This window comes from Schistocerca gregaria, chromosome 2 (assembly GCF_023897955.1).
Source record: "Schistocerca gregaria isolate iqSchGreg1 chromosome 2, iqSchGreg1.2, whole genome shotgun sequence".
NCBI classification, from domain to species: domain Eukaryota; kingdom Metazoa; phylum Arthropoda; class Insecta; order Orthoptera; family Acrididae; genus Schistocerca; species Schistocerca gregaria.
The window spans coordinates 771046386-771069319 of record NC_064921.1 but is presented as its reverse complement, the minus strand read 5'-3'; the positions used below and the strand labels follow the sequence as shown (position 1 = coordinate 771069319).

Below are 22934 nucleotides of genomic sequence, written 5' to 3'. Positions count from 1 at the left end.
GGGAGATGTCGGCGCCTGTCCACCCTACCCCAGCACACGAATTATAGGCATGCATGTCTTGACGCCTGTTTATGCGCCCCACTGTTTCAAAGTGCAGTGGCCACATGCACTTAACACACACAGAAAGTTGCACGTATGTAACCGTCTCATTAGTGTGACACAGATAGGAGTAAGGTACTCAGCCAATCACTCACCATTCATCTAATTATGTGGATAACCAAATACATAATAAAATTCAGGGCCCATAGTACAAATATGATGACAGTAGCCAGGTGTTGGAAACACATACTGATTGAGTTAGGATTACCAGAACATAATTCGGTGTGACCGATAGTAAAACAACTTTAAATGTGTTTCAGTGAGTTTTTGTAGTGACCAGTATTATAACAAATGTCGAAAATTACCACAACTGTCGACAGCTCACTGCCAATATCAGCGTAGCAGGACGCTCCTTGTTTGACGGAAAATGACGCCCCTTGTTGGACGGAAAATCTGTGGCGTATTCTATCTCTCTCTATCTCTCTCTCTCTCTCTCTCTCTCTCTCTCTCTCTCTCATGATACGTATCACAGATGCTGATTCCAAGTGTTGACAGTCATATACTAGCCAGACATAATCTTGTCCTTGTCACTGTGGTATGTTTACCACCATCCTCTCACCCTTGCTGCATTTACTGGCAACATGTGTTTACAGTCATCAAATTAAGGTCATATTTAAACAAAATCAGTTACATTAGCTCGTTACTCTTAACTGCACTCTTAGACTAATGCTGCTTACCTGTCAGAACCATAGAGATTTCACAGGAGGGGTAGGGATTGTACACCCATGCACTATGACTCTGATCCCAGGCGTGGTAACGTGAAGGAAAGCCGACTATCCGGTCTCTTTGTTCCCTCCACACTCTAAGTCGTGTAATAAAAAGACTTCGATCAGTAATTACAGTAACCACATAACGAACAGCTATGTGCAAGCATCAACAGATGCTGCCAGCATGCAAATACACGAAACTTAAATAGCTAAAAAGAAACATATTTACAGGACTATAGCTCTTATCACAGAAAGCTTAAACAAACTCAGTAATAAAAGAAAAATGCAAAAATCTCACACATTTTCCAATTTGTTCCCCATACTGTCATCAACAACTAAAGTTAAAGTAAGGACCCTATTATTCTGAAAGCTTAGGAATTCCTGTATGTTGTTAAACCTGCCTCCACCCTTTCATTTCTTCTCTTCATATATAAAGTTTTGTTAACCGAAACGCTGTGTCTCTGAAGATAGGTCAGTTTTCTTTCTGTCTGCTTCTCAGCACTTCTGGTTTGTTAGTGACGATTTGTGGTAATATGGGGTGCCCCAAAGTTATTCGTGGTAATATGGAATGCCTGAAAGCTATTCACTGAAATTAATACAGAATCAAGAGGACATAAAAACAAATGTATTTCGTTAGGATGCATATTATCCCTTGAGGTTTTTCTTTCATTCGTCAGACATGTTTCGCTGAAGTTTCAGCATCATTAGTGTTTATTTCTTATTATTTTCTTTAGAACAAGGAAAATGCTTTTAACTATTTATACACATATAAATTAAGACAGTTTTTAGACAGTATATACATATTTCAATAACAAACAAAATATGTAAACACTGTCTTGAAATCTCAAATGTATATATGTACAAGTAGTGAAAAGCTTTTTTCCTGTTTCATAGAAGATAATGAAAGCTCACTGAGGTTGCTGAAACTTCAGAGAAATGAAAAGAAAACTAAAAATTGTATTTTGTTCAAGGTTGACCCTGTCCACATACAAATCATATTATCCCTTATGACAATTTCTAATGCTAGGAACGATTTCCGCAGAAGGTAGTTGCGGCAGGACTGACGAGGACATGGGAAAAGCCAGTGAATGGCAGCCCGTTATGTATTATTTAGAAATAATGCAGAGACACATGACACATGAACTGGTGTGGCAATAATAAAACAAAGGCATTTCTCCCTGCGGCAGGATCTTCTCATGAACTTTGGATCACCATCTTCTCCTCGGAGACAGAAAACATTTTTTTGACGCCTACCTACATAGGGAGAAACGATCATCATAGTAAAATAAGAGAAATAAGAGCTCACATGGTAAGATTTAGGTGTTTCTTTTCCCCACACAGTGTTTGAGAGTGGGACGGTACAGAAGCAGCTTAAAGGTGGTTCTATGATCTCTCTGCTAGGCACATAGTTGTGAACTGCAGAGTAATCACGTAGGTGTAGACGTAGCGTGCTAATTACTGCAGTGGCATTCACAGAAACTGGTTCGAGCGCGCCCGTTGGCCTATGTGCACGCGGTATGTCATCAGACCATTGATTATAGCGTCTGTTCGAAGGTTCCTGGCACGTCCGCAGTGGTACCAGCAGCGATGGCAGTCCTAGCGACGAGGTCTCTTTCTGTTACCACAACGGCTTCGTGCAACAACTGCTTCATATGCCTACAGAGGAAGAAATGTAGACACGTGAGGTCAGGTAATGTAGGTGGCCGAGCGGCTGGATCGCCTTCGCTTATCAATCGATTCCCAAAAGTGACTGTCAGATGATTCCCCACAGCAATAACAGAAATGGGCTGACCCGCCATCGTGTTGGAAGTACATCCTTTGTCTAACATTCAGAGATACAGCCTCCAACAGTTCTCAGAACACATGTTTCAGGAAGATGCGGTATCTCAGTGCGTTGAAGTGAAATGGAAGAATGTATGGTCCAACCAACTTATCACCGAGGATGTCATCCCACACATTAACACCAAACCGCTGGTGATGAGCTTGAGGCCGAACACCTAGTAAATTGACGTGTGCCCTCACATGCTAACTGTCGATATTGAAACAGCCCTCACGAATAACAAAGCCTTTTCTGTGTACAGGACCTAGGCCAGAAGTATGATGTACAGGGCAGGCTCTAGTGAAAACCACTAGCGAACTGAATGGGAAGGGCAAAATCTTCAGGTGCTATTGCTACGAAGCACTGAAGATGGAAAGGATGAAGTTACTGGTCACGTAACAGCTTCTACACAAGACTATGTCTGACGCCAAGGATGGGTGCAACACGACGTGTACTTGTAGACAGAGTATCTTTAACACGTCCAAGAATCTCTTTTTCCATTTCGGGAGTTGGCCCTGTTTGATTCTGACCTGTATTTGCATACTTGCACGGAAAGTGCCTGTTTGAAGAAACAGGCGATGCAGCCGATCGCATGTCTGGTGTTGTGGAAGTCTCGTTTCGGAAAGAGCTCTCGATACTCTCTGACTGCCGCTCGTCCGCTTTCATTCACACAGCAGCATCCGAGATATATGTCTGCCATTTCGACGTACCTAAAATACCCTGTGTTCACTGTTGTTTACTGCAGTTTTCTATGTCAGTACACATTCCTAGTTAGCGACACCATCACAACAGATTACGTCAGCACCACTAACAAAACGTTCCCTAACGTTACAAGTTGACATCAGGGACCATACGTTCTATACCGAAAAATATATTGGTTTGAAGTTCTCTATCTCCTGTCTTAATATGGACGAATACTTTCGGAACACACTATATACATAGTAATATTTCATCTAGGATTTCCGCTTGAATTTTAATGTTTTAAGGGTTAAATTTTAATTGCTTTTCATCTAACAACCTTAAATTATGAGTTATTTCGTGACCAAAAGAAGTAATTGGATGAAAAGTAAGATGTAAATATATCTTTCGTTTTATCGTTAATTATAATCTCAGACGCGTAATTCCACTGCCCACATTCTATCTGGTCATATTACAAGTACTTATTTACAAACCCAAAGAAGTGAGTAACTTGTCATTTCCACTGCTCGTAGTAGACACATCAGAGCTTGTGCTCCAACTGTAATGACCATCTCACCAATGGGGCGCTAAAACTTAATCTTACTTCCTACGATAAAGTGGGAGAAATATACAACTCATATTCACTGTGCCATCCATAAAAATATGAACAACACAAAAAGGTACATCAGTAGGGTTACGTTTGACACCAAACTTAAGTGTCTGTTCGTCATGACTTATATAATCTTATTACTATTTTGCTTTGCAACTTGGGAAATGTGATATTTTTTCATTCATTAGGATGGAAACTTTAATTCTTTACATACATAAACGAAATAAAATAATTCAGAAGTTCACTGACGGAAATAAATTGCAACACCAAAAATTGATTAACGTAGAGTTATGAAATTTAGGAAATACATTTGTCTTGGTAATATACCGGGTGACCAAAAAGTCAGTATAAATTTTAAAACTTAATAAACCACGGAATAATGTCGATATAGAGGTAAAAATTGACACACATGCTTAAAATGACATGGAGTTTTACTAGAGCGAAAAAAGAGAAAAAAACACCAAATATTACTAGACGCATGACAGATCTATTGCGCGCGTCGTTTCATGGTGATCATGTGCTCAGGCGCCACTTTTGTCATGTTTGGCCTCCCAGGTCCCCAGACCTCAGTCCGTGCGATTATTGGCTTTGGGGTTACCTGAAGTCGCAAGTGTAACGTGATCGACTGACATCTCTAGGGATGCTGAAAGACAACAACCGACGCCAATGACTCACCATAACTCCGGCATGCCTTACAGTACTGTTAACAACATTATTTCTCGACTACAGCTATTGTTGAGGAATGATGGTGGACATATTGAGCATTTCCTGTAAAGAACATCATGTTTGCTTTGTCTTACTTTGTTATGCTAATTACTGGTATTCTAATCAGATGATGCGCCATCTGTCGGACATTTTGTGAAATTTTGTATTTTTTAGCTTCTAATAAAACCCCATGTCATTCCAAGCATGTGTGTCAATTTGTACCTTCCTATCTACATTATTCCCTGACTTATTCAGTTTTCAAATTTATACTGACTTTTTGATCACCCAGTATTTAAGTGATTAACATTGCAAGATCTTAGGGTAATGTAAGTACGACTTTAGCCAATGCAAATTTGAAATGTTGGAACATTAAGAACCAGAGTAACCTCCAGAACATTGAATGGAAGCATGAAAACATGCATGCGTTGTGTCGTACAGGTGCCGGAAGTCAGTTAGTGGGATGGAGTTCCATGCCTGCTGCAACCAGTCAGTCTATACGTGGACGATTAATGTTGTTTGTAGATGAAGCTGAAGTTATCGTCCGATGATTTCCCGTATCTGCTCGTCTAGAGGTAAATGTGGTGGTTGGGCAGGCCAATGCAACGTGTCGAAATCTGCAGAGCATGTTGGGTTACAACAGCGGGATATGGACGAGCGTTATCGTGTCGGAAGAACCCCCTGGAATGCTGCCCACGAATGGCAGCACATCCGATCAAATCACCAGGCTGACGCACATATTTGCAGTCAGGGTGTGTCGGATAACCACGTCAGTGCTCCTGCTGTCATGCGAAACTGCACCCCAGTCCATAATCCAGGTATAGGCCCAGTGCGTATAGCAGGCAGACAGGTTGGTTGGAGGCTCTCGACTACCCTCCTTATAAACAAGACACTACCATCACTGGCACCGATTCAGAGCCATATTTCGTCAGAAAACACCACAGACCTCCACCCTTCTCCCAGGGAGCTTTTGCTTGACACCATTGAAGTAGCAGTTGGCGATGGTTTGGAGTAAATGTGATGCACCATACCGGTCATCTGGCTTCAAGCTGTCCTTGAAGTAACTGATTTGCAACTGTTCTTTGTGGCACTGTACTGTCAACTGCTGCTCAGATTACTGCTGCGGATGCAGTACGATGCGTCTGAGAGAGTACATGACAGTCTTCCTTCTCAGTACAGCCACATAGCCGTCAAGAGCCGCGGCTTCTTGCGACTGCACATTCTCGTGATCATCGCTGCCAGCATCACGTACAGTGGCTACGTTCCTGCCATGGGTTTCTACAGTATTTCAGAAGGAACATTCAGCACTGTTACAGGATATTGTTTAAACTCAGCGAGGTGCTGATAATCGCATCTTCGTCGCCTTAAGGGCATTCTTGACTAACAGTAACTCACCACTTCAAATCGCAAAGGTAACTAACTTTTACGACTGTTACAGTGAATATTTAAAAGAAACCTGATTCGCATCCTCAAAGTGGTGCTACTACCGCCCTTATGCGAATGGCGTGAAATCTCAATAGACATCATCTTTCGGAAGCAGACACACGCCTACTAACTTCCGTTTATGTGCATAACCCCTTCTCGGTGTTTGATATCTTTTCTGTCAGTGGATGAAACAAACATTTAAGCATATGAAGGTTGCCACAGCATTTTCGAAACGAGCTGCTACGTAAAATATGAATATAAACATATTGTAAAGCCTCAAACACAATAAATCAACAATCACATATAGACATAACAAAAATTTTGAGTCATGCAAGAATCGTTTCACCCGGATCTTGTGTGCACACAGAGATAGAAATAACACTCACCTGAAGCCAAATATAATTTCATCATGTCGTAGTTTTGAATCATCATCAAGAGACAACACAGCCTCTGTTTCAATTGCATCATATGGAAGAAAACGGTTGTTCAAACTGTTACGACTTCCTTTCACTACCTGTAAAATTGAAGCACTGTGTTATAATGCAGATGATAAATATCAGAACTAAAACATATTCTTTCGGTCTGAGAAAGTCACAAAAGGAAGGTAGGAGGAATAGAATTCAACGTCTAAAAGATAGGAAGGAGGAGTGGGATTTAAGGTCTAAAAGGAAGGGGCTTGAACTTCGTTTGGGGGTGATGTCACTAGGAGAAGGTGCAAGCTCAGACTGGGTAAAGACGGGGAAGAGAAATCCGCTACACCCTTTACAACTGAAGCATTCTGACACTTGTTTTAAGTAGTGTGCGGAAAGTACAGAAAATTTATCACGATTTAGAGATGGTCTTTTAGGTGGGCAGTCACCCAGTTAGCTGTACACAGTCAGGAAGCAAGTACATCAACCTATGTGCTATGAAGGTGTTAATAGGTGTTAATGAGCCGTGAATACACTGCGAATGCAACTTGTACGGAGAATGTGATGTGGTCTACTGTTGGTGCGCCAACTGCTTGATAGAAGAGATTTTCCTACAATACATCATCTTTGTGATTACTTATGACCCTATAAATTATACGCTAGTCAATCCAGACCTATGGGAAAGTTATATCTCCCAATTTTGACTTCATTTCGTAAAATATTTTTTGGAATTTAAGTAAGGTTTAAAGGCACTGAATATAAACGACTACAAACCTGAAATTTACAGAGGGTTGTGCGACAGGACTATTGGCCAAATCGATTCCTGTTATTATTGGTTCTGCCTTTCAAACAGACCTAAGATTAAAGTGTGTATCAGTAGTTGCCATATGTGCCTGGAAGCACATATTATTTTATAAGAAAAGAATTAACAAAAGTACAGATCAGTGATGTTACATTTTCATTGCAAAAATGGGCTCTGATCCAAATACGAGTAGGGTTGAGGTTAGTTCAAGAAGGATTTCCACAGAAGCCACAACACTGAAAAAGAAACACCAACTCAGGGCTTCGCCATAATGGTAGCAGATGCGTTTAAATTCTGTAGGAAACACTGCGAATCTGAAGAAATATAATGAGAACTTAGCTGCTACTCGAGCGAAGTTAAAATACACTGATCACATATGGTTCATGTGCTGCGATTTAGAGGCTGTTTCCCTGCTTCCTGAACAGCACTGAGGCTACACTAAAGATCCATTTTTCTGTGTGGCTGGGAGAAGCGTGGTAGAGAATCAAAAAGGAAACTGGAAGCGAAATATTGTTCATGATGGTCTGGTTCATCTGAAGGCAATTCTTCTTCACATTAAGTTTCAATGAACGAGCATGGAGACTTCCAGAAAGATAGGGAATGTTTAAATATATTTTTTCCAGGTTTGTCAGAAAAAGCACCAAACGAATGTGTTTTTGTAGGAATAGACTTTCAGAAACTCGCAGAGTAGAATTATTTATAACAGAAATTGAAGCAACTGAGAAAGGGGTATGGTTAACTTCCAAAAAAGTTGCTCATAAATATTTAGGAAACAATACGGACATCAGCTCTGAGTGAACATTGATATACATGTTACCTACATTCTTAGGAAGCAATCGATGTGCGTCCAGTTTGCAAGTCCACCTCGTCCATTCACATTTGCGTTACTTTACAAATAATTTGTTGATGCCAAGGATGATAAGAGAGAAATTATGCATAAAGGTGCCAAGGAGGGTCAGAATTTACTACACCATTATCGGAGAATGCAGTAGTCTAAACGTAAGACACCTTTTGCTGACCGCATATTTTTTTATTTAACTTGTGCAGGCAGACGCTATTCTCCCTATTTACATCAAATGACAGTTACAAGGTTTTATTTGGAAAACGGAATGAACAGAGTGGTGAACATCAAACTTGCAGTCAGTTTGTCACATGAGAGAAAGCTGTCTGGATTACTAATAATGAATTACACGATGATCTGACACCCAATGAAAATGCCTTGTGAATAAAGATGAAACTCGTCTGGGTGGACAAGTTAAATAAAAACCTTAATGTACAGCAAGCAAAAGACGTTTTTATTTGAAACTGCTGCATTTTCTATACAGCTGCTACGAAAGTGGCCACCACAAGAACTTTATTACTGAGGATTGTGCTGGATGTTGCACATTGAGTAGTATCAGATGGTTCGCCGTAGGTGTACAAATAGAAGCTCTGAGGAGAAACGAAAATGAAAATACAAGTACGTGTGAAGGTAAGCATACATGTATAAACTTATTTTTCTGTTTAAAGGCATTCCATGCATTAATTTCGATTTTCCTTCTTACACAACTGCATACCAATCTGTACAATATAAACAAATGAATTTCTCAACTTTTAGTGAGTGACTTATGAGTAATTCTTCTGTACCAGAGAAAAACTATAGTGATGTATAAAAGCAGGACGTCAAACTACTTTGGAATCAGTACCAATGTTGAAGCAGTTTTTAATGACCTGAATTTTCCAGGTGTCTTCTACTTACTCATACTTCGTAATATTGCAGTATGACCTGTAGGTACCTCACTCTTATGTTTCCTAATCACTGGATCATCTACATCATCATCATCATAATCATAATCGTCACTGCTACAACAGATGTTCTTTTAACTGAGTTAGTCAGTTGTTTATAGCATTATTAAGGCTAAACAGATAGCAAATGTTCATAGTAAGTTGTTAATGTAAATTTCTGAAGTACTTCCTTGTGTGTTCTTCTGTGTGTAAACAGAAATTTTTGTTATTACCACAGTTTTAGTGGTTTTTACTCAGTACTGCTAGTTATGTTACAGTCTTTCTCTATGTCTCACAGACATAGGCAGTTCGATATTCTTGCTCATGATGGAATTTTAATAAAACAATATTTTTTCATTTCAGCGAATTAAGTTTCACCTCTTGAAACATGTATCATCCAATTTTCTATACATTACACCTTATTCCTCTTTCAAAAGTTATCCAAGCTACTATATGTTATATTTGCCCTTACGTCATTCACACTCTTGGCAAAATGATTGCTCATACCTCAAGGTAAATGAATTTCAGATTATATCCATCAATTAACTTGTTCCCCCCTCCCAAAAAAAATCTACTTTAAAGAGACCAGCTCAGCCACAACAACTTGCTTTACACTTGCATTTCTAGATATCAGTTATCTACAGGATGCCCACAGAGTCTGGGTACATAGGGAATTCTAATAAATAGTCTAGTCTAAAGAAAGAGTGGAGTTGGTAATCTAAGTGGACGAGAGGGATGGTCGTATCGCAAAATTGTGGGAGAATTTAACTTTTGACACTCTCATTGTCAGCCTATTTGTTTTAGTGCTGTAGGGAAATTAACCACAAATTTTAAAGAAACTGTTGGTGTATAGGACAAACTAACTAACAGAGACGTCAGGAGAAATGAAAGGGCTGTCTTGGCCAAGTTTTGCACTAGACCAAAGAAATCGCTTCGTTGGACATCCACAGAGTTGAGTGTTGCAAGATCAGCCATCCACAAATTGGATGAAAACATCAATTTTACTAAAGACTGTGATGAATGTCAATGTGATTTATGTCAATGGTGAAGTTAAGAGAGAAAATCTTCGATACTTGTCTCAAGCCATTCCTCATTGGATGAGTCCATCCAAATACCAGCCAAAAGGTTATAGGATGGAGTGGCTTGTGGAAATATCATGCTAGGTCTTTTCTTCTTTGATGGACATAAAACAGGTGAGACTTATCTGAGTATGCTGAGAAACAAATTAATCCCTCAAATGAAGTGTTTGGATGAGGGACTTCTAGACTGGCGTCAGCAGGACGGGGCCCCTGCCCATTTTGCTGTAGCTGTTAGAGATTGGTTGAGAAACAATTTTCCTCACTGGAATTGGAGAAGAGGTCATGTGAGTGGTTCCCTCGTTCGTAAGATGTTTCTCCCTTTGATTTCTTTTTCTGGGGTATGCTGAAAGAGAAAGTTAACGCAATGAGTATTACAAATTTAAACCACCTGACAAAACAAATGACCAATCAGTGTGCTAAAATCGACTGCAGCTCAGACCTACTCCATGGAGTTCACCTTCATCTCGTAAATCGCAACAAATTGTGCACTGACAAACGCGGATATCGTGTTGAAAATATTATTTATTAATATTAAATTGACTGAAATATACTTATTATTATATATTAGAGTTACCTATGTACCCAGACTTCATGTACACCCTGTATATACTGTAAGAACTGAACCACACTTACAGTGAGGACTCCTGACAGAATTTGATCTAGGTAAGCAATACATTTATATGTGTGGTAGCTAACAGTGAACACTTTTGAATTAGTAGTAATCGCAGTTCTGTGAATGAAGGAGCCTCATGAAGAACCCGATAGAGTAATAAAGAGTTATAATCAGAAAGCAGAGGAAAAGGAAAAATTTAGAAAGAAATTACTTCTGTATAACACACTGTGATTCCAAAAATTGATTGTAAATTTCTCCATGACCCATACACCTTGCTGAGGTGGATCGCTTGAATATCACTACAATTGAGGTAAGCTGCCTTATACATTTGGCACTTTGCAGCTTGAGGATACTTGAAATATGTCATACTAATAATTAACTGCTTGGTGGATTATCAGCAAGCAATTTAGGTCAAACAATTAATCATTAATATTTGGTTTTCATAATATAGATCTCTGTACAATAGGTACAACCCTAACCTCTGGTTCCTGAGTAGTGGCAGCAAGTAACTACAAGATCAGCGATATGAATAACCATGTGATCGTAGGCCAACATTATTGCCTTGCATTTCTGTTAGCATAAATAGCTGAAAGTAAGAGGATATTAGGAAACTGAAACCATTATTTTTCCCTCAGCTCTACTGTATGGAGTAAAGATGACGGTATGGTCCCAGGTAAACTAGGATCCCATTCAGATTTCTAGGCAGGAACTATTCAGGATGTTATTTTCAGGAGAAGTAGAACTAGAGTTAGATGGGCTGGAACTTGAAATGTGCAACAAAGAGAAGCTGAAAATTTACGACGAATAAAATGACGATGGATCTTGTTTATAGCGGTCTGATACTTCTTTGATTTGCCTTTAAGTGCGCTTTTAAAATAAATACACAAATTTGGCCCTGATGATATTATTCATCAAGACAGATGGTAACCAGAGCATACGAGTGTGCAAAATTACATCAAATAACGAGCCATAACAACAACACCTAGTTTTTGACAAATAAAATTTATTGCCTTTAAATATTCACACTTTAATCCTTAGACTGCTGGTGAAATCCACTAAGCAACTAAGTGATTAGTAAATGATTCGAACCTCTGTATAACAGTTAGTGAACTGACTATATAAAATTAATTGTATTAAAATCAGTTGGATAAACACAGCCTGGATTCACGGATTAACGTTATTTGAAACTAATTCTCATATCAGCTCGCATCTAAGCAGTATCTAACCAATGTGTGATGCTATAAACTAAATGTTGATTTATAGCTGAAACTGTCCATGTCCCTTGCAGACAAACTGTGTCATAGTCCAAGCTAAGTATACAGAATCAGAGACACAAACCCACTTCACTCAAAAATATAACAAGGTCTGTCGATGTATTAGCAGAAAAGTGCCAAGTTATTCAATGTTCACAGTGATCTCTCGTGACATAATTCTAAGTGTAGCTACTGATGAGCTGAAATAACTTGCATGTTACAGACCAAACACGGATGGAACACAGATCAGACTAGCGCAGATGTTGCCTCAAAGAAGTCATTCTTAACACTGTGCTATTGCAGAATGTCCAATGCCCTTTTATGGCTTCTAATCAGCCTTCTACAGAAAATCGAACAAGTTTTGTAGTTTTGGCAGCGCCATGAACAACATTTGATGTATAAATGATATTGAAAGTTTGGTTTCACCATTTGATGCAAGCTAAATTTCTAGTCCAAATCGCTATCTTATAATTAATTCCATGTTCAATAGTTAACCCATAGTTTAACTTAAAAAACTTAGAAATGTAAAGGAAGTGGTTAAAAAGAGTTCATACTAAGTGTGCTGACACACTGCAACTAACTTATTGGTTTTTTACACTTGTTTCCAATGAACTATTCATCAGTAAGGTATGAATAACAGTTCACAAGTTGTTGCCTATTGCCGAAAACATACAAATTTGTAAATAAGCAGTAAAAACAAGTAATAGAAAAATTGAATCGTAGATACTAAAGATTGGATGTAGTGAGTAAGAATATCCACCAATGCATACTGCGTTCCTCGATGTATATATGTACTGTATCAGATGATATATCAATTTACAATTGAAATCCAATTAAAATTAAAAAAGCAACAAGTCATAAGATCATATCTGTATGAGACCAGTAAAAGTCCCTGAAACTGTGTCATTTCATTTGTATAAGTGCCTCACCTGGCTTTCAGGCAGGGTGCCCCATTGACATTCGATAACAAGTGCTATTCCTGTACTTGTGTAAGGAGGAATTTAAAGTAGATGGAGGCGGCAGTGAGAATTTGGATTGAAGACAGATGTGTGTCAGGGTACTCTGTGCTGGTTTGTGAACTGCTGTGCCAAAGTGGCTTTGTGAATACTATGCATGATTATGATGCACAGCTAGTTATAGTATATGACACAGCTTCATGCAATAACGGATAACAGTCCACCAAAATGGTGTATTCAATTAACAATTGAACAATCGTAAATTTTAGGTCAGGTTTGCAACAGACTCGGATGAGGTTTGCAGGGAACCTCTACATCTACATCTACATCTACATGGTTACCCTGCAAATCACATTTAAGAGTCTGGCAGAGGGTTCATCGAACCATATTCATACTACTTTTCTACCATTCCACTCTCGAATGGCGAGTGGGAAAAAGGAACACCTAAATCTTTCTGTTCGAGTCTGATTTCTCCTATTTTATTATGATGATCATTTCTCCCTACGTAGGTGGATGTTAACAAAATATTTTCGCATTTGGAAGAGAAAGTTGGCGATTGAAATTTCATACACAGATCTCGCCGCAAAGAAAACCGCCTATGTTTCAATGACTACCACACCAACCCACGTATCTTATCAGGTACACACTCACCTGTATTGCGTGACAACAGGAAACGAGCTGCAAAAAAATGGTTCAAATAGCTCTGAGCACTATGGGACTTAACTACTCTGGTCATCAGTCCCCTAGAACTTAGAACTACTTAAACCTAACCAACCTAAGGACATCACACACATCCAGGCCCGAGGCAGGATTCGAACCTGCGACCGTAGCAGTCGCGCGGTAAACGAGCTGCACTTCTTTGCACTTTTTCGATGTCCTCCGTCAATCCCACATGGTAAGGATCCCGTACCACACAGCAATATTCCAGCAGAGGACAGACAAGTGTAATGCAGGCTGTCTCTTTAGTGGGTTTGTCACATCTTCTAAGTGTTCTGCCAACAATGTGCCGTCCTGGTTTCGCTTCCCCACAATATTTTCTATGTGCTCTTCCCAATTTAAGTTGCTCGTAACTCTCATTTGTAGGTATTTAGTCGAATTGACAGCTATTAGATTTGTGCGATTTATCGTATACCCTAAATTTATCGGATTTCTTTTAGTGCACATGTGGATGACCTCGCACTTTTCTTTGTTAAGTGCCAATTGCCACTTTCCGCAACATACAGAAAATCTCTCTAGATCATTTTGTAATTCCAATTGATCGTCTGATGATTTTACTAGACAGTAAATTACAGCTTCATCTGCAAACAATCTAAGAGGGCTGCTCCGATTATCACCTAGATTATTTACAGAAATCAGAAACAGCAGAGGGCCTGTGGAACGCCACATATCACTTCTATTCTACTCGATGATTTATTGTCTATCACTACTAACTGTGACCTCTCTGAGAGGAAATCACGAATCCAGTCACACAACTGAGACGATACTCCAATACTCCATATGCACGCAATTTGATTAATAGTCGCTTGTGAGGAACATTATCAAAAGCCTTCTGGGAATCTAGGAATATGAAATCGATCTGAGATCCCTTGTCGACAGCACTCATTATTTCATGGGAATAAAGAACTAGTTGGGTTGCACAAGACAAATATTTTCTGAAGCCTGATGCTAATTCAAAGTATATCCTATTTCGTGACACCTTTGCAAGTATATCTGACAACTGTTTCCCTTAGGAAACAGTGAAACATAATTGTAGGTAATCATCAAAAAGCCATAGCTTTCTAAAGGGATAAAAACATATAGCAAACAGAAAATCGAAAAGTAACATGTAGCTAGGAGTAGAGTTGATGCTGAAACAGTCAAACATTATAAAAAGTACTGCATGGTATCAAGAAAAGTAATTAATAAGTCATAAATACGTACAATATGTCTGAGATTAGCACCTCTGATAATATAATTAAAATATTTCAGAAGGTTCTTAAAAGGGAAACAGTGGTACCAAGAACAAAGGAGATCTGTATATCTATGAAAACCAATAAAAAATTTGTTAATAAAAAGTTCTCTGTAGATATTACGTTTCATAATCAATTTGAAGTATTGTATAGAAAATAGGAGCCAGCTGTTCATTAGAAAATACAGGGCTGTATATGGAAGATGCAATAGCTATGCAATTTGATAAAACTGAAATCACCCTACCTCTCCTACGGAAATTAGAAAAATAATAAAGTCACTCAAAAGTGAAAGCTCACATGGAATTGATGGCATTTCCAACAGTCGGATTCTCAACCATATATGTCGTAGGTCAGTGAAACAGGGCATTTTTCGGGATAGACTGAAATATGCTGTTGATAAGACATTGCTTAAGAAAGTGGTCAGGTCTGATGCTAACAACTACAATCAATATCACTTCTAACAGCTTTATCGAAAATTCTTGAAAAGATAATGTATTGAAGACTAGCTTCACATATTTGTAAAAATGAAGTACTAACAAAATTTCACTTTGGTTTCGAGAAAGGCTTTTCAACAGAAAATGGCATATATGCTTTTACTGATCAAATATTAAAGTCTCTGAATAACCGAACATCACACTTTTGGGACTTTCTGTGATATCTCAAAGGCTTTGAATGTGTGAATAATGAAAGTCTTCCAGATAATCTTAATTATTAAGGCATGAGTTGGACTGTGCACAAATGATTTCATTCATATTTAATTGGAAGAATGTAAAAGACTGAAATTAACGGTAAGATAGTCGGCAAACAGTGGTAGAGTTCTCTAACTGTTGAACTATCAAGAATGGTGTCGTATAAGATTCAGTCTTGGGTGCCTTAATGTTCTTAATATATATTAATGACTTGCCGTCCTGTCTTCATGGAGATGCAAAGCTAGTTCTTTTTGATGATGATACAAGTATAGTAATCATACCAAACAAGAAAAATTAGCTGAGGAAATTGTAAACATCATCTTTCAGATAATTATTAACTGGTACTATACAAATAGATGCTCACTAAATTTTGATGAAACACACTATACAGTTTTGTACAGTAAATAGCACAACACCAGTGATAATCATAGACTTTGAACAAAAGCCTGTTGCTAAGGCAGAATATTCAAAATTTCTGTGTGTGTTTGTTAATCAGAAATTGAATTGGAAGAAACAGATTGATGCTCTGCTAATATGCTAAGAAGGTTATGTCAAATTTTGGTGATAAAAAATGCAGTGAATTAGCCTACTACCCCGTTTTCATTCACTGCTTTCATATGGCGTCATATTTTGAGGTAATTCATCACTAAGAAAGTAAAGTATTCATTGCACAGAAGTGTGTAGTCAGATTAATACCGGGGGCCCACATAAGATCACCTTGATGACAGTTGCTTAAGGAGCTAGGAATATTCAAGCAACCTTCGCAATCCAAATATTCTCTTATGAAATTTGTTATTCATAGCCCATCCCAATTCAAAAATAGTAGTAAAGTGCATAGCTACAACACCAGGAGTGTTGTGTATGAGGTGAAACTATGGGCCTAATGGAAAAAGGGTGACCTGGCTGAGTCACGCAATTTGACTCTTAGTCTGATCACAAGGGGTGGCCATTAATGGTATGCGTTGATCACATAGGCTGACGTGGGGATCAATGAACTACACTTGACGGAATGTATATGGAACAATTAAATACTTAGCTTTAATTCAACATCAGCGGTGAACGTCTATCTGACTTTGTACAACAATATTTACAAGAGCAGTTATAGACTGAACTGCGAATACTTCTTTGCAATTCTGATTGCTTCACACCTATCGATCAATTGTCAATGCATAACTCTATGTGGCGCAAGGCTAGGTCGTAGCTACTGACTTAGCTGAAGGCTATGCTAACTAGCATCTCTGCAAATGAGATCTCTGAAGCTATAGCGAGTGAACCATTCCTATTAAAGTCAGCTGTAAAAATGGGCCGTCTGCTAGCTTGTCTAGTGAGACCAGCCAAGTTGCGGTGCTCGGTCTGCTAGCGTCGACAGTGGCAACTCGCTGGTCCGATGTGTACTGACCGACCGCGGCTGATTTGAAGCCTACAACTTAGCCAGTGTGGTGCCTTGCGGTGACACCACAAGGAGAAAGGGTGATCTTCGCTATTCTGGGTTAAACTTGACTTTGGCACACAAGACGGTGAATTATGCTGCCACAGAATCTTTGAGTCATTTGCCAGATAGCATTAAAAGTATAACAGATAGTCAAACACTATATAAAAAAAATGAAAAGTATTTCTGAATGACGACTCCTTCTACTCAATAGATGGATTTTTAAATATGAAGTAGTAACTGTAATAGAAAGTTATATTGTGTAAAGGAAACTGATGCACTCCACATTATTACAAAATGTTGTGTTCATGAACTATTGAACAAGTATTAATGTAAAGCAATGTAATTTGCACAAATACTTATGCCTGGCTTTCAAGATGGAACCCTCATTTTCGTTCGATGCTGAGGTGCTATTTCAAAACATGGAGATCCTCAGCAGGTCTGTTAATGTGTAAGGGGAATTTAAAGTAAACAGGAGTAGCAGTGTGGATTTGGTTTGGGGAGGGAGGAGTGCCACAGTAAATCGTGAAGTTGTATGAACTGCTGTGATAAGGTGGCTTAGTGACTAACAAACCTGCCTACTTAACAGAAAACCCAGGTTCGATTCCTGGCCTTGGTATTAATTTTCACGAGCCGCTTCAGCCTATATAAATGAAATCATATTGTTACAGCGACCACTGAAGATGCTTTACGATGAAGTGAAACTTGCCTACTCTAAATAAAAATTTTAAAGCAGTTTGCCGAAGACAGTAGTTAACCTATACAATTTGTATACGCACAACTGCGGAAAAAAGAGACCAGAAAAAAAGAAGACAACATGAACATAAAAGTTATTAAACATTTACTGACTTACTGTTACAAAAACATTTTTGGTGCTGTATCCTTTTAGAATGTATATTATAGTAGTGGCACAATCTTGGTGATTCCCCAACATTTAATTTGGTGTGTTGCCCTTGTAGCTCTTACGGTTTACGCTGTGTGAGTGCAAATGGGAGCAATATACATGGATCAGCCACAACACTATGATTACCTACCTAGTAGACGGTATGTCCACCTCTGGCATGGATAAGAGCGGTGACGCGTCGTGGCATGGAAGCAATGAGGTCTCGGTAGGACGCTGGAGGTAAATGGCACCATATCTGCACACACAAGGCACCTAATTCCCATAAAGTCCAGGGAGGAGGCGGTGAGCTCTGACGCCACATCCAGTCACATTCCAGATGTGTCCAATCGGGCTCAGATCTTGCGACTGAGAGAGGGGGAGGGGTGTGTGCTTCACATCAAGTGGAACTTGTTACTGTATTCCTCAAGCCACTCCCAAACATTCCTGGCCTTGTGACATGCCACACAGTCTTCTAAAAAATGCCACTGCCATCGAGACACACGATGGTCATGAAGGGTTGTACGTGGTCTGTACCAGTGTATGATACTCCTTGGCTGTCATGGTGCCTTGCACGAACTCCTTTGGACCAAGCATAGACGTGGTTTCACCTTGGCTTCGCCACGTCTGTCTTGAAGACGCTCTCCACAGCACTCCTCGAATTCACGACAAGTCGGGCAGTTTCCGAGATGTTCGTACCGAGCCTCTGGGCTATTACAATCTGCCTCCCTGTGGAACTTAAATAGATATTGAACGCACTCCCAATTCCACACATAGGCAGCACACTCACTGATACCACATGCACCGTGCATGCGTCTGACTAGCAGTCATTCCTTACCAGGTGACGCTGCTATCGCCAGGACGCATTTACATCGATAGTGGGTCGATGGTCAAATGTTCTGACTGATCAGTGTATATGGATGCCATTGTTGGCTCTAGTTCTCGATATTTTATCGTTTGCTGTATTAAAGCTGGGATTATCAGCTGACGCTTCCGTTTGCTCTCTATTGTTAAGCTGATAATTTGTAAAGTACTGTGTGTTTGGGCATTTCACCTTGAAATAAGTGCTTTTACTCTGTGACATATAGTTTCTCCAGTGTAGAGTTGCCATGTGTAGCTGGGGCCTCGTCGGGGTACTCTGAGATGAGGGTATAGAAATGAAATAAAAATGTATGTAATATAATTAATTTTATTTAGAACATAATGACACACAACTTCTTGCATCAGACCTAGTTGGTACACTACATTTTTTGGAAAATTTCATCTATTACAGAAAAGCCTTTGTACCCCTTTACGTATTTATAAAACTCCATGCAAGTCACCTCGTAGTTCAGCTAGCACTGTGAGGTAGATTTTAAGTTCTAGGCAGCAGTCTATTTCTTTTATCAGTCCACTGGTGCGACATCAGCGAAAATACTCTTTCCACAGTGGCGTAGTGTGTGGGAATGGAAAATAAATATTTGCGTAATTTCAGCAGATGGCATTTGTGTTTGGGATTTTCTGTTTTTCTAAAACAGTAAATTATGAATTAACGGGCATTTTGCTCTCTTTTAAGCATATGGCTGAAAGAGTCAGTTCTCAGGAGCTGCGAAACAAACGCTGTCGTCCTGGACCGTGTGCCACAGAGAGTGCAGACTCACCACGAGTTGGGGAAACTGACAAGCATCTGTTGTGCTGAACGAGTGCTGTAGTGTGCGAGTGCGACAGGCGAGAACCTACGTCATATGGGAACTCTGTAGAACCTGTTGTGGCCAGGGAGACGTAGCGGTATTAAATATGGCGCACCTAAGATTAGCCATAAAGGGAAACTTTTATAAAAATTATTTAATTCTGTAGTAATTCAAGAAATGAAGCCACACTTATTTTAATCTACCATCCTCCATAAATTTTCATGGTGATCCCAACCAAACTTGAATATTGGCCATATCTATAATAGTTTAGGATTTACTGTTAAAGTGAAATTAACATGCTTTGTAACAAAACCTCAATGCTAAAGTATGAACACTTCAGTTTATCTTAACGATCGACATTTCATATAGGAGCACATCATTAAAATGACAAATTTTGTAAAAATCAACTCTGTAACTTTATTTGCTTAAAAGATATAGTGAATTTAAATTATTAGTAAGTTCAGTAAAACATGAGATCACCATTTCCTACGCACAAAACACATTGAACGATGGCAATCTGACACTTTATTGAATCATTAGGTAACACAATACTTACTGTAAAGTTAAGTGCATAATAGCTGCTTTTGTTCTTTATTTATTTATCAGAAAGCACATTGATGCAAGGTTCCTGGCGGTGACATTCAGAGTTAAGTAGGAAACTGTACTGGTCTTATGTAAAATAATTTGACGTTTATTATGTAACGGATATAATTGTTACTTTATTTAGAACGTGAAATCATCAAGCTTTCATTAGGTAAATATGTTAAAATGTAAAATAATGTAGAGTAAGCTGTAGCCAGTCAAATGGACGGCTTCAGAAAAGAAAACTGCTGTAGTCAGTTGAGCGAGAATATTCGACACGAGGGAGACGTGGCCAAGGACCGGCAGAGGGTCAGTGCTGGTGTAGACGCGAAAGCGGACAGTTCAGTTCTGGTCTAGACACCAAAGGGTACAGTGGTGGTGGAGACGCGAAAGCGGGTGGTAGCTGGGAAGTAATACGACTTTGTGTGGTACCGCGGGACTTAGTCTCTGAGCGGTGAGCAGCCATGCGCGTGGTGTGAACTGTAACATTTCGCGAGGATAAGTAGGTGGGGCATTGGACTTGCATTTCGCTATGAGACTGTGAATGATCGAACTGTGAAATATGCGCTCGAATGTAACAGTAACCCTAAATACGACCACTTTCGCCTTTAGTTTACTTTCTAAATAAACATTATTCTAATCAAGTCGCAACTGAGTGGCCTACATCATTTATGGGACATTAATTTAGTTCCCGATATTACTATTAGTGTTATTATATGTCATATTAACTTCATACAATTTCGCAAACTTGCCATCAGCCATACAGTTTAAACAAATAGTCAGAAGTGTCTAATTTAGGCCGTGTAATGCGACACATGCAGTTCAACCCCCAGACGAGCTTGAGCCAAGACATTTTGACGAAGAGGAACTGCATGTGATCTTGAACATCTTTGGGATGATAGCTCGCAAAATTCAACTTTGTCTCACTGATTGTGTAGGCTTCCATTTTTCTGATATATGCTTAGTTTCTAAATGCTCTCCAGATACATATATTAATGAAAGAAATTGTAGCCTGAACTATTCACACGATTTTTTGTGAGGTATACAACAGTTTTTTCAGTCTTCACACTACCTGGCGTTTCAGATAGAACAGTCCAATCAAATGCTTGATATTTATTTAAAGAAACAGCCAATTTCTCTGAGAAATCGAAAGTTATGGTATAGAAAGCCATTGTCTTTTCCTTAAATTTCGAAAGCTAATTATGTACTGCATTATCAGGGTTATCATTCTTTAATCTGTTCAAATTTAGCTCGTTTGCAAGTCAGTAGAATTGACAGTCTATCTTTCATTTAGATTTCTTTGAATGTTGATTTATATATTCCTTATTTCAATCATCGAGATTTGATTCTTCTCCATGCTTTTTGTATATTTTTTCTAACAGAGGCGATTCTGACTGCAGAATCCTGAAGGCGTTTTCGGTGATCTAACAACTGAAAAAAATCTGAAATTAATTAAAGTGGCCTTTCTTTGGCGTCCAAAAATTGTTTTAGTGGAACCCAACACTTAAGAATTCTCTCAGCTGCAGGCATTAATGATAGCCATCCTGTTCATGAGTGAGAGAGGAACGTCTGATGACTGACATCAATGTGTAAGCAGAACTCATTCAGCTTCACTGTCTTTACAATGTATATGGAAAAATAGTTTAATATTTTCGTGACTATCATGTCAATATCGACAGTTAAGACTCCAGCAGCACTTCATACAGTATTGTGTAGAATATGGTCAGGGCATCCAATTCTTTCTACAGTTTTACCTACTTCATCTTTAATATGGTGAAACAAATTCCACTGGTTGCATGGATCAAGTCCTCCAAAATTGGTGTTGATATTGTCTCCACAAAAAACGATTAATGTTTCTAATGGAATTTGCAGTTGTCCTAAAGTGTCTAGACAAAACTTTGCATCTGTTTCCGATGTTTCGTTCTTCAGCGAATTAAACTTCAGAAGCTTCTGTTGGATACTGTCAGCTTCAGTGAAGTACCGAACACCTCAGGAAAACGTTTCTTACTTGTGTTTCGATGCCTATGCCATAAAATGAAATATATTGCAATTGTTTAATGCATTCACATAGCTATTGTGTAGAATGGGTACAGTTATATGTAAACCAATGGATGTCTAGCCTCAGAGCACTACAACAACAAAAAGTAAATTAAAAACTGAAAATTGAGAATTAAGTAATAAATCGAAAAATTCTAGATCATCAAGTTATCATCATAATTTTAAGCTTCTTCATTCCTTTATATATCAGTTAAGTATTCCCTTCCTCAAAAAACTGAAACTCCCAACCACTAGCTAATTTATTACACCTGTTTTCCAAAATAATATTATATTCACTATCGAGTTCCATACAAATTTTTTCTAGGTATATAGTTTTTTTAAATCCAGTGACATAACATAATTCATTCACTTTCAGTTCGCAATTTTTTTTAACGAACTTGAATTGCTAGCACTGTTCATCTTCTTGTGTAGAGCCTCCACTTGCATAGATAAAACTTTTAACAACACAAACAAATTAACCCATTCTCAACAAGTGCAAAACCTTTTGGCACCTTTTGAAGGAAACTCAGTGGATTTTTTTTGATAGTACTCTCTTTATTACAGTTCATCCCACCAGTTTTTTTTCCTGCTGAACATCGCTGCTGGTATGCGACTTGGCTGCTAATCATTGCCCACCTATCTTCTTCTGGCTGCGACTTGGTGCGTATCTACTGAAAAGAGTTACTGACAGCAGATGTCCTACTCTGCTTCCTCTGGGGTTACAGAAGTGGATGACTATAGCAAATTACAGTAGTACTGACCGTTCAAACCATTCCTATAG

The 22934-nt window shown here is 38.8% G+C and overlaps 1 protein-coding gene across 3 annotated transcripts in view; it reads right to left on the bottom strand.

The window, feature by feature from the left end:
• The window catches only part of LOC126335001 (exostosin-3-like), a 269093-nt gene that overhangs the window by 42755 nt on the left and 203404 nt on the right, over positions 1 to 22934 (bottom strand). For 2 of the 3 annotated variants that reach the window (XR_007564797.1, XM_049997825.1), the window contains exons 8-9: positions 6427 to 6554; positions 777 to 901 (exon numbers count right to left, since the gene is read on the bottom strand). Coding sequence is in view for 2 of the 3 variants with exons in the window: in XM_049997825.1 (XP_049853782.1) it covers positions 777 to 901; positions 6427 to 6554 (253 nt within the window). In the remaining variant the exon portion in view is untranslated. The remainder of the gene's footprint in view (positions 1 to 776; positions 902 to 6426; positions 6555 to 22934) is intronic. The other variant, XM_049997827.1, reaches the window with a different exon arrangement.